This window comes from Neoarius graeffei, chromosome 10, assembly GCF_027579695.1.
Source record: "Neoarius graeffei isolate fNeoGra1 chromosome 10, fNeoGra1.pri, whole genome shotgun sequence".
NCBI lineage: Eukaryota > Metazoa > Chordata > Actinopteri > Siluriformes > Ariidae > Neoarius > Neoarius graeffei.
The window spans coordinates 17,341,460-17,356,921 of NC_083578.1; the positions used below are offsets into that span (position 1 = coordinate 17,341,460).

General features: G+C 40.9%; 1 protein-coding gene across 1 annotated transcript in view; it reads right to left on the reverse strand.

Annotated features, from left to right (window-relative positions):
• The window catches only part of pcsk5b (proprotein convertase subtilisin/kexin type 5b), a 103,662-nt gene that overhangs the window by 22,566 nt on the left and 65,634 nt on the right, over nt 1–15,462 (reverse strand). Inside the window, exons 23-29 of the mRNA XM_060931385.1 lie at nt 13,319–13,519; nt 8,266–8,334; nt 6,905–6,947; nt 6,661–6,815; nt 1,902–2,105; nt 1,473–1,556; nt 1–172 (exon numbers count right to left, since the gene is read on the reverse strand). The exon at nt 1–172 is cut by the window's left edge and continues 21 nt beyond it. Coding sequence (XP_060787368.1) covers nt 1–172; nt 1,473–1,556; nt 1,902–2,105; nt 6,661–6,815; nt 6,905–6,947; nt 8,266–8,334; nt 13,319–13,519 — 928 coding nt within the window. The remainder of the gene's footprint in view (nt 173–1,472; nt 1,557–1,901; nt 2,106–6,660; nt 6,816–6,904; nt 6,948–8,265; nt 8,335–13,318; nt 13,520–15,462) is intronic.

Below are 15,462 nucleotides of genomic sequence, written 5' to 3' on the forward strand. Positions count from 1 at the left end.
AAGCCATTCTGTAGGTAGAGGTGACTTCTACACTTGTGGCAGCGTTGGGCTTCATCTTGACACACGACACAGCCTGGCAGGCAGTCCTCGCAGTGCCCACTCGTCTTGTTCCCAAAGGTACCCGCAGGGCACAACGATACACACATACGGCTGATTGCATCTAGAAACATACCTATGGATATATACACAGATACAGTACATATATAATATAGTCTTCAGCACCCTGTAGTTTTTTTCCATACAAACTGTGTAATAGATTTCTATTTTATGACTTCTACATTATCGAGTCAGTACAATTTTTTTTTTTTTTTAAGAATTCCAAACATTCGTTTTCCAGCACAAATTTAAACGTTACAGAAAGAGGAAAAAAAAAATTGTACCTGAGCAGCATATTAAAGGAGAACTGAAGTCATTTTTAAACTTGCTTTATTTCTTAATTAACATGTTATTCAATTACGTTTTTGGTTTTAGTAACCTTATATAGTGACTCGGATTGGCAATTAAATATTATACTTATCAGCCTATTCGGTTTTTAGCCATGTTGAATTTAGTTCATTTGGTCCACGGCAGGCGTCGCTTATCCGCGCGATCTTCACGAGACTTAGAAACGTCAAGTGTCAGCCAGGTGTCAGTGCCGCCATTTTGAAAACTGTTTTCCAAACGAAATATTGCACAAAAACGAGTTTAAATGACGATTACTGCCTACTTTTTTCAAACTTTCCTGATTGCTATCAAAACAAACAAAACTTCCGGCTTGATTACGTCAGCATTCTAAAGAGGGCACGCGCGTCTTCTGACAACGTTGGCAGATGTCGGTCACTTTGATTTCCGCTGTATGTTTTACTTCCGTCTTACGATGTCTCACACAGGTCTCAACGAATCTCTTTTACGGCCATTGCTTTGACATATGGACTGATATATTACAGAGCATATTTCAAACACTCAGAACTTGCTATAGCAGTGACAAAATAGCTATCAAAAATGCATTCCAATATTTAATAAAATGAGATAAACAGAATTTTGATGATTAAAAAAATGCCTTCAGTTCAACTTTAAATAAGAGATGACTTTTCAGATTAAAAAAAACAATGAAGGCTGCTGGGTTTTGGTGTAAAATTAAGAAGCGAGTGTGACAGTTAGTCAAAGTGTCCAGAAGAACTGTGGCTGGCTCTGCAAGACGCTCAGTAAAACCTAAATTTCATTTCCTTATAAAACCGCACTCGTTGTACCAAAGACTTTTTTTTTTTTTTAAAGCAAAAAGTTCTCACACCAAATATAGAATTTGTTTAATTTATTATGGCTTATTGCTTACAGTATTTTTTAAATCTTGAAACACTTCATTTCATTTTATTTAAGCCATTTTTTGGACTACAGCATTTCTTTACACGTGCCCGAGAATGTTACTGCATATCTTGAATGAGAACATTTCAAGGAAAGGATATATGGAAGCACTGGACAATCAACACACTCACCATCCTTGCAGGTGTTACACTCATCAGCTTGTGACCCCCAACACAGCTTACAGGTCGGATGACACTCCTCACATTCCTCCTGTTCTACACATCTCACACACACGGGTTGAGAAGAGACAGAAGGCACTTATGCAGCAAGCAGTAATTTTAAGATGAACCAAATGTATGATTTACTATCTTCAAGATGAGGCGCATTATAAGCGAATGCTAATTATAGCAGCCAGGAACTTGTGGAAAAGCACCAGCAGAAGTACATTTTTCATACTCGTTCAATTCCTACAGTGACATTTAGCTTAATAAAATAGGATTACATTAGGATTTTCTACATAATCTGGCTCAGACCAAATGAGCCATATTTTATTCATTTGGTTCCTCATATATAGCTTCAGCAGCTAATACGCGTTATGCTACATGAAGGTGTTGACTTACCGTTGAGAAAGTATAAGGGTTCACACTGGACTGCTTTGTCTAGACGGACACACTGCCCATCCAGCAAACGCATGTCATCTTCACAGGAGTCGCAGTCGTCATAGTACGGGCCACCACATGACCGGCATTTGTAGTGACACGGCTCGCACTCGCGTACCGCGTCAGAATAAAAACCCTCTTCACATTGCTCCATACACATCCCGTCTAGACATGAACAAGATACACTCTCAGGTCAACTCATAATTAAGGGGTTTAGTATCTTTAGAAACATCATGAATATCATTGTACATACAAATGTAGGCATAATTAGTTCAAACGATGCATTGTATGCTATTACTTCAGCATTCTGAGACAGGAAATGACCCAACAAAAGAACAAGTTTCTTTCATTCCGTATAGCTCTATTTTCTCCCAGCTGCAATTCAGTGGGGAGGAGGTGTGATGGGCTGGTAGCAGCATGTCTGTCTGTCCTCACCTCCCATCCACATAAACCTCTATTTTTCCTGCCCTTAGGCACCACACACACAGCAATCAGATACAGACAGTACACAATATACAACTTAAAGGAACAATCCACCATGAACTACAGGCTTCATAATCTGTAGAATTAACATGAGTTTCAGCTGTATACCGTGAGTTGGCCTAGTGGTTAGCATGTCCACCTCTCGATCTAATTGTAGTCGGGTCATACCAAAGACCATTATATAAAAACGGTACCTACTGCCGTCTGGCAAGGCACACTGCAATGCAGATGCAAGCGGGGAGTCAAACTCTTGCGGTTACCAGAGGACTAGCCAACCCGTAACCCTAGCTGTAGTATAGGCGAGAAGCCGAGCGCTATCGAAATGGAGATCGGCGCCGCCCAACGAGCCTGATTGCATGGCGCAGGAAGGACTTTAGACTTCAGTTATATCCAATGGTGTCGTTAGGTCCGATCACTCGGGACTATAGCCCTGGGTATTTTCACCCTCAAAAACAGTAAGAGATTAACAGAAAACAACTGGATTTGTAGGTCATTTGGGATTTTGAATGTTGTAATAACAACGTAGCTTAGAATTCATGTCTTTGTGGTCCTAAAGGACCGATATGTGAGTGAGAAATGAGATTTTTATTATCTGATTATTAATTTTACTAGTGATATTTAAGTCTATTGGTACATGCGTCAGTTTCCTGAGACATTATGGGTGTTGATAGTGTAAAAATAATAAAAATAAAGAGATACAGAAACTGGGGGCGGCACGGTGGTGTAGTGGTTAGCGCTGTCGCCTCACAGCAAGAAGGTCCGGGTTCGAGCCCCATGGCCGGCGAGGGCCTTTCTGCGTGGAGTTTGCATGTTCTCCCCGTGTCCGCGTGGGTTTCCTCCGGGTGCTCCGGTTTCCCCCACAGTCCAAAGACATGCAGGTTAGGTTAACTGGTGACTCTAAATTGACCGTAGGTGTGAATGGTTGTCTGTGTCTATGTGTCAGCCCTGTGATGACCTGGCGACTTGTCCAGGGTGTACCCCGCCTTTCGCCCGTAGTCAGCTGGGATAGGCTCCAGCTTGCCTGCGACCCTGTAGAACAGGATAAAGCGGCTAGAGATAATGAGATGAGTTAGATATAACCTCACAAACCTCTCAATGCCAACCTCCCTTAAAAAAAATAAAAAGTCCCAGGAAAACTTGACTTAGCCCCTGGTCTTTTCAACAGCTAGACACACCTTTGGTTGTGTCCAATTTGTTTTATAATGAGATTGAGTTGATTTTTTTGGGGGGGTTAAAAACTTAACTCAACGTGTTGGTTGATTTCTACTTTGGTAAAACAGCTTCCTTCATTACCTACAATGCCTTCTGACAACTTACCGAGTGTTGCCAGTGGGATTTAGCTCTCGGTTCATGTCTACCTATTTAGTCCAGCTCTCTCACCACCCTATATATCCACTACATGTACACTCTGGGGGCGGCACGGTGGTGTAGTGGTTAGCGCTGTCGCCTCACAGCAAGAAGGTCCTGGGTTCGAGCCCCGTGGCCGGCGAGGGCCTTTCTGTGCGGAGTTTGCATGTTCTCCCCGTGTCCGCATGGGTTTCCTCCGGGTGCTCCGGTTTCCCCCACAGTCCAAAGACATGCAGGTTAGGTTAACTGGTGACTCTAAATTGACCGTAGATGTGAATGTGAGTGTGAATGGTTGTCTGTGTCTATGTGTCAGCCCTGTGATGACCTGGCGACTTGTCCAGGGTGTACCCCGCCTTTCGCCCGTAGTCAGCTGGGATAGGCTCCAGCTTGCCTGCGACCCTGTAGAAGGATAAAGCGGCTAGAGATAATGAGATGAGATGTACACTCTGAGGTGGACAAAGTACAGATCCCACTGGTTAAATGTTACTCCAATACAAGTGAAAGTTGTACAGTCAAATTTTTACTTAAGTACTGAAGTACTTGCTTTTAAAAGTATTAAAAGTACATCTTCTGTCAATGCATTGTTCTATTATTGCCACAGTGCTTACAAAACTTAACACCTCTGAATCAACCAACTAGATTTACTGACTCACTTGTAGAACCTGGAGAATAAACACAGATTTCTACATTGTTTATTTGGCAAAATTATGCCAAAACATTTCTGAAAGCACTTCAGATAAGTTAACGTTATTCATGTTAGCGCAACTCCATTTTTACATGCTAACTAACAGTGTCCAAGTTAATTAGCTGTGTGTTAACGTTAGCCATGGACAAGGCTACGTCAACTTGGCGGGCAAATCCATAGAAAGTCATGTGACTAACCAGACTGCACAGCTATTGCAACGTTATCGCTAGCTCTAAAAGCACAGACAACTTCATTGCAAGCTTTCTCTTGGAAAGAAATGTTTATATACTAGATCAATATGCTTCCGCGGGTTGGGCAGCAAGTTTTTGTAGGCCGTGATGTGGTTCATTTTAGGCAAACAAAACAAAACGGATCTTTAATCCGTACAGAAAGCTGAAACATGGGTTCTAGGTATGGCCATGGGTGCGTGCATTCCCCAGAAGAACCGTTTCCTTCCATTCTGCCATCAGCTGATCGAGTTAAAATAATGCTGCGGAGAAATCATTGAACTTGATTTTATATAGTATATGGATGTGATGCAACCCTAGTGATCACTGATTGGCAGTACTCAAGTAAATGTACTTCGTTACTGTCCACCTCTGTTTACACTCTGCTCAGACAGATCAGCTCCCAAAGCTTCGACTTTGATACTAATCGCACCATCAACATGGTTCTGTTAGTCATCTCATAGATCTCTACCTTGCCAAGCCGAGTCTCTGGCATCATTCAGCATCATGTAACCGTACTGCTGTATTGTATTCTGGAACTTTAATTCCAAATGTTCTCAATTTCTTATTAAGAAAACACTGAACAAGAAAAAACTCTTGCTCTTATGAGCTAATGACAAAAATCTGACCATTATCCCTCATATTTGAGATCACTGACATTTGTCTCCTGTTAATTGTCACTGTGCCAGCAATTGAGGTTTTTCACCTGACGTCACAGGGTCACGTGACGCCCCGGTGTCCGCCATTTTGAAGGTCAAGCTAGCTAATGTCAACAACAGTAGCTAGTATGTTACTGTAGCAATGTTTACGTTCAGTCATTTGGATGACTGTTAAAACCTTTCAGTCTCAAGTTTTTCCTTTACTGTATTTACTAGTTTACTGTAATTATGATCCGGCAGCTATTTACACCGGATCCAGTGTAAATAGCTGCCGGAGCCGACGTCCCAGCCTGCCCGAGCACGCTAGCTCCGGCAAGCTCGGACGTCGGCTCCGGCAGCTATTTACACTGGATCCGGTGTAAATAGCTGCCGGATCATAATTACAGTAAACTAGTAAATACAGTAAAGGAAAAACTTGAGACTGAAAGGTTTTAACAGTCATCCAAATGACTGAACATAAACATTGCTACAGTAACATACTAGCTACTATGTTGTTGACCTTAGCTAGTGCTAACAGCTAGCTGCTAGTACACTGCTACAACACAGACACCGACCCTAATAATACAGTTCTTGGTCATTGCCTGGTAACAGCAAATTTATAAAACGGGCCATGTCTCAACAGACTAAGAAGTTATTTCAATGACATTTAATAACATTTTGTTTATCCTGAGGACCAAAAGTAAATGAAAATGTGAACAAACCTTAGCTGTAATAAGATGGCGACCGCCGGCTCCAGGGACGACCCGCTGATGTAGGCATGTTACCCAGCCTGACACAAAATATTTGTAGGTATCCAAACTCTTATACGCTTTCAGATCAATACCTGTGTATGGCGATGGGTTTTTAACGACATAGGTATACAGATCATGTGGGCCGAAGTCAGGTAAAGACGAGGGCTTCGTGTACTTCCGTACGTCAGTGAACAATCCTGGTGGAAGCAGGTAAACGTCGTTCTCTAAGCCTGCTAACCTCAATTTTTGCAAATACCTCTCCCTCTGCTCGCCCTGTAAATGCCCTACGTCGCTGGATAGTGAAGGTGTTTTCTGCATCTCGCTCCTTTTTCTTATGTTTTTCGTTTGTCGCCTTCCTCGCATTCAAACTGATGCGAGCCGTGACGTCCAAAATGGCAGCATCACATGACTTGGTCACGTGGGTGAAAAACCTCAATAGCAATGTGACATGAGTGATATCACCATCATGAGAATAATGAAAAATACACCACTAAGTAACAAATGAACACCAGGTTTTGTAGGTGAGCATCGCTGACTACTGAACAGAAGAGTGTTTGTCTGGATAAAACAAAACACATTCTTTGACACCTGAGAGGAAGAAGCCGTCTTCACAGAGGTAACACTGGGACTCATCACAGTTAACACAGTAATCATCACATGGCCTGCACAACAGATTGGCATCATCATCATCATCATCTCCATAGGTTTTCTCAGGGCAAATCTTATGGCAACTTTCCCCCAATCTAAAAGAAAAATAAATTGTAAAGGGATTGAGCCTCATGTTTAAAATAACCCGTTTTATTAAATTAAAACTCCAACTCCTAAGGCTTACCTGTAATATCCCTTGAGACAGGACATGCAGTGCGTTGGTTTTACTGACAAAGGAGAAGAAAATCATCAGTTAACAAACAATATTGACTGAGCTTCATCAATAATGCCATCATTCATTAAAAAGTCAGTAGAAAAAGAAAAAAGACATCCAAAGTGTGATTTGGTGATCAAAGTGATCATAGTTGGACATTCAGAACAAAACCATGACTCCAGAACACCACCACAGATTAAAAAAAAAAAAAAAATTAAACCAGCCAGTTAGCTGTCTTGTTCTTTGTGTACCAACAGGGGGCAAGCCAACATTGCCCTACTTTGGAAACGAGATTAGATCCACGTACTCATTGGTTAATTCAACGGGACTGTTATGAAGCAACTTTGCTTCAGGGCCGCTGCATTGTGAAATCCAAACTGAGCAAATATTCCCTTCGTTCAAGAGCTGGGCCAATACATAGTTTATCTAATTGAAGCAAGAATGCAAGGCGCCAAGGAAACTGTAGGCCTTTAGGGCATGTAGATTGTTTGGACTCCATCGTGACACGATTGAATGATTTGTTTAAGGCATGTTTGCTCACACAGTATTAACAAGGACAACAATGTACCAGACAACATTTCATACCTGTTGCCACTACCAAGTTTAATTCTCTTATTAGTCGTAGTAATAGTAGTAGTGTTTAGCAATGTGACCTTTTTTAAAAATCAGTCTACCATAATAAAGAATAAAGCCATTTTGGAAAAAGAAGCACCAACTGAATCCAGATCCGTTTTTGAAAAACTCAACCCCCCAAAAAGGCCCCAGGACCAAGAGGGGAAATGAGAAACTCAAGGAGCACTTCTTATCAGCCACTCTTTAATCTGATCCAGTTGGCCCGTATTTGATTGCACACTTATCTCAACAGAAACCAGCGTGCATCTAGTACTTTGATGACCCACACACGACATAGTGTGACATCGTTTCATCTTTGCCATCATTCCAGCTCCAAATTGAAGGAGATGAAAAGAGCTAGTAATGTAGCAAGACGTGCTTCATCTTATGTCAGTTTTACACACACGTGCGCGTGCGTGCGCTTGCTTTTTGTGGGCATGAATACGATCATATTCTGTGTAAAGTAAGAAGCTCCAAAGTGGCTAAAACATGTGCAGAGTGCAAATTTGGAAAACGTTTCACCATGACGAATTTTTATTACAATGTCCCTTATTGATGCAACTTTTCCCCGTCTCGTCAGAATTCAACAGACTAGTCAACCGTCTCCTCGGAACATCCGACGACGATGCATCTGCATCATGCAATAAAATATTGCATTTGTCACCATAAATAGGTTATCTTGACAAAACTGAAAAACAATACTGTACTGCAATACCCACCACTGAGGCACTTTTGACAGCCTTCTTCACAAGTAACACAATCCTCACTTTCACCAGTATTAGCCACTTCTGTACAGAGCATACAATATGGTTAATGAGCATATTCTGAAAGAGTAATCAATACCTCATACACCCTGTTCAAGATATACTACATAAAATATCCAATATATCCTGTACAAATCACTCTAGTGTATTTCTAAAAAAAAAAAAAAGACATATACTCTTAATTTTCCTATATACAAGTCATATCAAAAAGTGATACCGTGGTATAAACTGGCTATAATTGATAGCAGTAATTTCAAATGTTAGCTATATTAAGTAAAGGTACTGTGTCTGGCTCATCAGTAAGAAGCACAATAAAATGAATGAGGGTGTATGTCTGTATGAGCATTATATCACGTACCAGAAGATTTTGTGTGTGTGTGTGTGGGGGGGGGGGGGGGGGGTTGACGAAGGGAATGTTCGTGTATGTATGTGTATAGTGGCGTGTGTAGCCGAGCCCTCAGGCCACAGCAGAGGAGCCGTTTATACACGTCTGCCACTAATGATAAGAATTTGAGTTTCACCACTGTCTGTCTCACTTTTTGTTCGGTATCTCAGTCAAACTCTTTCCATATCTCCCTCTGAATGTGTTAAGCAGATCTGATTAGATCAGCTACAGTGCGTGTTGTGACCAGCTGAGACAAATTCAGTACGGATTCAGGCTGATAAGCTTTGATGGAAAGACGGGTGTGAAATGAGAGGCTTAAAATTCTTGCCCTGAACAAATAAACTGGCTAATGCACTTCCCTATTGACCTATATTTTTAGGCTTTCGAATTAAGATTGCGTCTGACTTTACTGACAAAAGATGAGCTTGTGTTATAAAATGTTATTTACTTGCCACTAAATATATGCGAAAACCTTTACTCCAAAATAGTCATTAAACATAGTAATCGAAAAGTACAGCATCTGCTTTTACTTTTTTTTTTTTAAACATGTGTATATGATCAAAGATTTATACCTCAAGTTCACGGATAGAATACCAAGGTCTTGATTTTTTTTTTTAAGGCCAGAAACTACACCCTAAAAAGACTCCCCCCTTTACATTTAGTCAATACCAGAATAAGCCTTAACCTGTTGAAAGTATACTGTACATCAATACAATAATTTTTTTATATTAGTTTTCTTTTAAAATGCATTTAAATATGCAAGGAAAAGCATAAATACGTGCCAATTTGCATATCACAAAAATCCATTTTCAAATGGATTTCACCATCAAGCATGATTTGTGATGCATACAAAATGTTCAAAATTCACATGCCAGCTTTCCTATTTTAAAAAGTGTCAAAGTCAAAAGTAAATAAATAAATAAATTTTTTAAAAGTCCAAGTCTGTTAAGGCCTATGAACCGGTCAGTGAAATTATATGGATTTTGAACACTAAAAAGGTACATGGCCAAAGTATATGGACACTTGACCATAACATTAATTTGTGCATTTTGAACATCCCATTCCAGATGTAGTCCACCTTTCCTGTTATAATGATGTCCACTCTTCTGGGAAGGCTTTCCACCAGATTTTGGAGCGTCACCGTGGCCATTTGACTTTTAGCCACAAAACAATTATACCCCTTTTCCACCAAATCAGTTCCAGGGCTGGTTCGGGGCCAGCGCTGGTGCTGGTTCACAACTCGTTCAACTTGCGAGCCAGTTGAGAACCAGTTTGCTTTTCCATAGTTCGGGGTGCTAAGGGGAGCCACGTCATTACGTCACTGTATACGTCAGTTATGTTGCTGCATTTGCATAAACCTTGGCGCGAACATCGAAGCAACAACAACATGGAGAAGAATCAGCAACAACAATAATGGATGACTGCTGCTTTACTGCATCCATGATATCTCGTCGCTTATTTAAAAATGACGACCTTTCGCGGTCTTGCTATACATAGTTTTCACATGACGTCACAGAGTCGGGGATTCCCTAGTGGCGGCCATCTTGTGGGTCAAGCTTACCATACGGGTCACTGAGCACACATTGTAACGCGCGAGTACAAAGTCTTCAAAAGAACCCAAGCAGGCTATTTAAAGCTAGCAATGGTGCACACGTGTTGTATTCACGGCTGTTGTAATAGGTCAGATGACGTCAAGCGGAGCTTTTATGGAATTCCCACTGTACGGGAGCACGAAGGCGAGCAAACAAAGAAACTCAGCATACAAAGGAGAAATCTATGGCTTGCGAGAATCAACCGCAAGGATTATCAGCCTTCCAAAACACAGCAAAGTCTGCTCCGATCATTTTATAAGTGGTAAGTTGTTTAAATAATCGTGTTTAAGTTTGTTTTTGGAAAACATTTTAGGTCTATTCTGTATGATTTGATTTGTGTTTAATCAACCAGGGATGCAAACAGCGCGCTTTTTGGCGGATGCCACCTTTTTCACGGCTGAATCGCGCAGATCCGATTTTTTTTTTAGGGGGGGGGCGTTGGAGTGTCTGATTATAATTTCAAAGTAAATTCTGTATTAAAATTACTAAATAAGCAAATCCGTTACAGTCCATGAAACAGGAAGTATAAGGATGAGAAAAAAACAGTTTAAATCGGAAAGTTTCCGATTTAAACTGTTTTTTTTCTCATCCTTATACTTCCTATGTTTCATGGACTAACGGATTTGCTTATTTAGTAATTTTAATACAGAATTTACTTTGAAATTATAATCAGACACTCCAACGCCCCCCCCTAAAAAAAAAAAAAAAAAATCGGATCTGCGCGATTCAGCCATGAAAAAGGCGGCATCCGCCAAAAGGCGCGCTGTAGAATATATAAAGTTGTATATATCAGACAGCCTTTAAAAGTTTGATGAAGTCAGTTTCAGGCTTTGGAGCAGGCTTTAGCAGTTTCAGGCTTTGGCAGCCCTGCATAGTCACTTGAAAATGCATCTTTGTCCACTTCGTAGGGGTCAATTCCCCCAATCAAGGCCAGTTTGGCTGCATACCGTTGTCGTGAGATGTCGTCTAATGTATCTATATACTTCTGTTTGCTTGATTTTGCCGACGTTGATCTTTATTTTAGAAAACTGACTATATAACTTCATAAATTCGTCCGAGATAACGTAGCTGGTAATGGCGATGGTCCGTTTTGTTTGCCCCACAAGTTGGCGGCTGGAGGACGTTCCCCAGAATGCCGTGACGTCAGTGAAAACTATGTATTGTTGTTGGTCTTAACAACTCCGCACCCCCGCTGACGTAAGCGGTTCTTTCCTCTGGCCCAGCAAAGAGCTGGTGCTAGCCTGGAACCGGTTTTTCTGGCCCCAGAGCCAGTTCTTTGTCAGTGGAAACAGAAAACCTGGTTCCAAACTAAGCACTGGCCCCGAACCAGCCCTGGAACCGATTTGGTGGAAAAGGGGCAACAGTGAGGTCAGGCACTGATGTCGGGTGAGAAGCCCTGGGGTGCAAGTCAGCGTTCCAGTTCATTTAAATAAAATAGGGTGCCCACTCACACCTGATTGTCATCCCATTGATTGAAAACACCTGACTAATTTCATCTTCAAATTAACTGCTAATCCTAGACGTTCACATACTTTTGCCACTCACAGATATATAATATTGGATCATTTTCCTTAATAAATAAATGACCAAGTATAATATTTTTGTCTCATTTGTTTAACTGGGTTCTCTTTATCTACTTTTAGGACTTGTGTGAAAACAATCAGATTTTAGGTCATATTTATGCAGAAATATAGAAAATTCTAAAGGGTTCACAAACTTTCAAGCACCACTGTATATGAAGGCATCCAATATAATCGTGTCCTTCCAACTTTGTGGCAAAAGTTTGGGAAAGGCCCACATATGGGTTTGATGGTCATGGGTCCACAAACCTTTGGTCGTATAGTGTACCTTACAAATAGGAAACTGTTCATTTTGAGAACACAGTCAACAGACAAATTCAGCAACCAACAGAATCCCAGGAATTAATCTTTCAGTGTGGTTCATTTATACACAATTATAAGGAAATGCTGATATATTGACTACAGAATGGGGCCCAGGGGTCTGTGATTTTTTTTTTTTTTAGGTTGCTGCAGTGATGGAAATCCCAAACAACCCTATCAAAGCTATTATATTTATTGCATTCTTATGGTTATCAACCTTGTTGCCTCTTGACATTAAGCATAAAACAGATGTAATGAAACCAGTATCTACTGGTATTTAAAGCCTAGGTCACAACCGGACGTACGATTTTTTGGCCGTGCGATTTTTGGCGTTTCCCAAATCGCTGCGTTTTTTTTTGTTCGTGGAGAAAGACGCACGTTGGCCGCAAGTTTGTCTTGCAACCTGAAAAAAACGTAAGCGCCCGTAGAGTTTGTTTGACATGACAAAGAACCTCTGCGGCCAGTCTACGACTCGAAAATCAGCACATCACACTCGTGCCCTCCATGTGTTTCTTGCACGTCAACGGGCCATAGGAGCACGTACGGCTGGTTGTGACCGAGGCTTAACATGTTCTGTCTGTGGAGTGGTCACTGTTTAAAAAGCTCACTAGCTCTAATAAATACTCATGATGATATTGGATATTACTGTACACATTAAACCAGTGAGCTTAATATTTGAATATTAACCCCTGTTAACAGGGGCCCTGCATGGCCACGAAAGTCTGAGAAACCCTGATTTAAGTAAAGATAGAATATGGTTTGTTTGGTTTTTTTTTTTTGGGGGGGGGGATTCCCAAGCATTTTGAGCTTCTAGCTGATGAGGAAAATTTAAAGATCAACAACACAATTATTTGTTGTGTAGCAGAGCTGGGTTTTTTTTTTTTTAAACTCACTTGATATTACTTGTGTTAATTATTAGCAATTTCTTTTTACATGTTAATATATGTTCTAATGTATGAAAGTTCTTGATGGTAAAATATTCACAAATCTGGTAAAATTGACTGGTTTTGGCCTGTGGTTGCCTGGCTTTATACGCTTAATATTAGCCAGCACAACTTGTTTATACTGTATTAGCTCTTGCTAATGGAGCAGAAGGAAAACATGCATCCTGTGGCAAAGAAGCAGAACTTTCTAGAAGGCAGGAAACTGACCGTCTGCGCACTCCAGCTTGACACACATGCCGTTTTTGGAGTAGAACGATGGAGCGCAGTGAACACAGTCTGTCGCGCTCACGCAGGTGCTGCAGTTCGGAGTGCATGGATCGCACGTGCTCTTCAACGAGTGATAGTGTGACTGCGGGCAGCTTTCCACACACTCGCCGCCGAACAGGTAACGCTGCACTCCAAACCCATCTGTTGTCAATTACAAACAAATGAGATACATGTGAATGAAACAGAATAAATATGTTAAAAAACAGTTTTCTGCATCATGTTTGACAAATACAGAGCCACCAGCTAACACAGCTAGCATGTTGGCCATCTTCCCATTCCTGAGGTAAGTTTTAAAATCCATTCCTGAGGTAAAGTTATTTATCCTATACTATGTGTAACATTTATTTCATATACATCTCAAATATCCTGCCCAGATATCCTACATAATGTTTCTTTACCAAATATCAGTGGCTAACTTTCTTCACACACACACAATTAATAAAAAAATTTAAAAATCAGTGGCTAACTTTTCTCACACCAAATATTGGTGGCTAACTTTCCTCTCTCTCACAAAAATAAATAAAATAAAATAAAATAAAATGGGGGGGGGGGGGGGGGGGAATCCAATCAGTGGCTAACTTTCCTCACACCAAACATCGGTGGCTAACTTTCCTCTCACACACACACAAAAAAAATTAAAATTAAAATCAGTGGCTAACTTTCCTCTCACCAAATATTGGTGGCTAACTTTCCTCTCACACACACACAAAAAAAATTAAAATTAAAATCAGTGGCTAACTTTCCTCTCACCAAATATTGGTGGCTAACTTTCCTCTCACACACAAACAAATAAATTAATAAAATAAGATTGGGGAGGGGGGGGGATTCAATCAGTGGCTAACTTTCCTCACACCAAACATCGGTGGCTAACTTTCCTCTCACACACACACAAAAAATTAAAATTAAAATCAGTGGCTAACTTTCCTCTCACCAAATATTGGTGGCTAACTTTCCTCTCACACACAAACAAATAAATAAATAAAATAAGATTTTTTTTGGGGGGGGGGTGGGGGGGGTGGGGTCCAATCAGTGGCTAACTTCCCTCACACCAAACATCGGTGGCTAACTTTCCTCACACACAAAAAAAAATAAAAATTAAAATCAGTGGCTAACTTTCCTCTCACCAAATATTGGTGGCTAACTTTCCTCTCTCACACAAACAAATAAATAAAATAAGATGGGGGGGGGGGGGGGGGGGGGATCCAATCAGTGGCTAACTTTCCTCACACCAAAAAAAATAAATAAAAAAATATCCAATTGCTGGCTAACTTTCCTCACACCAAATATCGGTGGCTAACTTTCCTCACAAAAAAAAAGAGGAAAAAAAAATTCCAATCAGTGGCTAACTTTCCTCCCACCAAATAATCAGTGGCTAACTTTCCTCACAAAAAATAAATAGAAAAAAAATAAATTAAAAATAAATCCAAAAACCAGGGGCTAACTTTCCTCACACCAAAGAAAAAATTATTATTATTGGGCGGCATGGTGGTGTAGTGGTTAGCGCTGTCGCCTCACAGCAAGAAGGTCCGGGTTCGAGCCTCGTGGCCGGTGAGGGCCTTTCTGTGCGGAGTTTGCATGTTCTCCCCATGTCCGCGTGGGTTTCCTCCGGGTGCTCCGGTTTCCCCCACAGTCCAAAGACATGCAGGTTAGGTTAACTGGTGACTCTAAATTGACCGTAGGTGTGAATGTGAGTGTGAATGGTTGTCTGTGTCTATGTGTCAGCCCTGTGATGACCTGGCGACTTGTCCAGGGTGTACCCCGCCTTTCGCCCGTAGTCAGCTGGGATAGGCTCCAGCTTGCCTGCGACCCTGTAGGACAGGATAAAGCGGCTGGAGATGAGATGATTATTATTATAATAATAATAATAATAATAATAATCATCATCATCATCATCAGTGGCTAACTTTCCTCACACCAAATATCGGTGGCTAACTAGGCAATTTATACCAAATCGATGGCTAACTTTATATTAGCTTTAATCTGCTACGTATGAAGCTATGCTCGGTTTCTCTCACTCTCCACACCTGTGTTACAGTTATAAGCATTTATTTGCGTATAATTAACAAATTTGGTGAAAACATTTC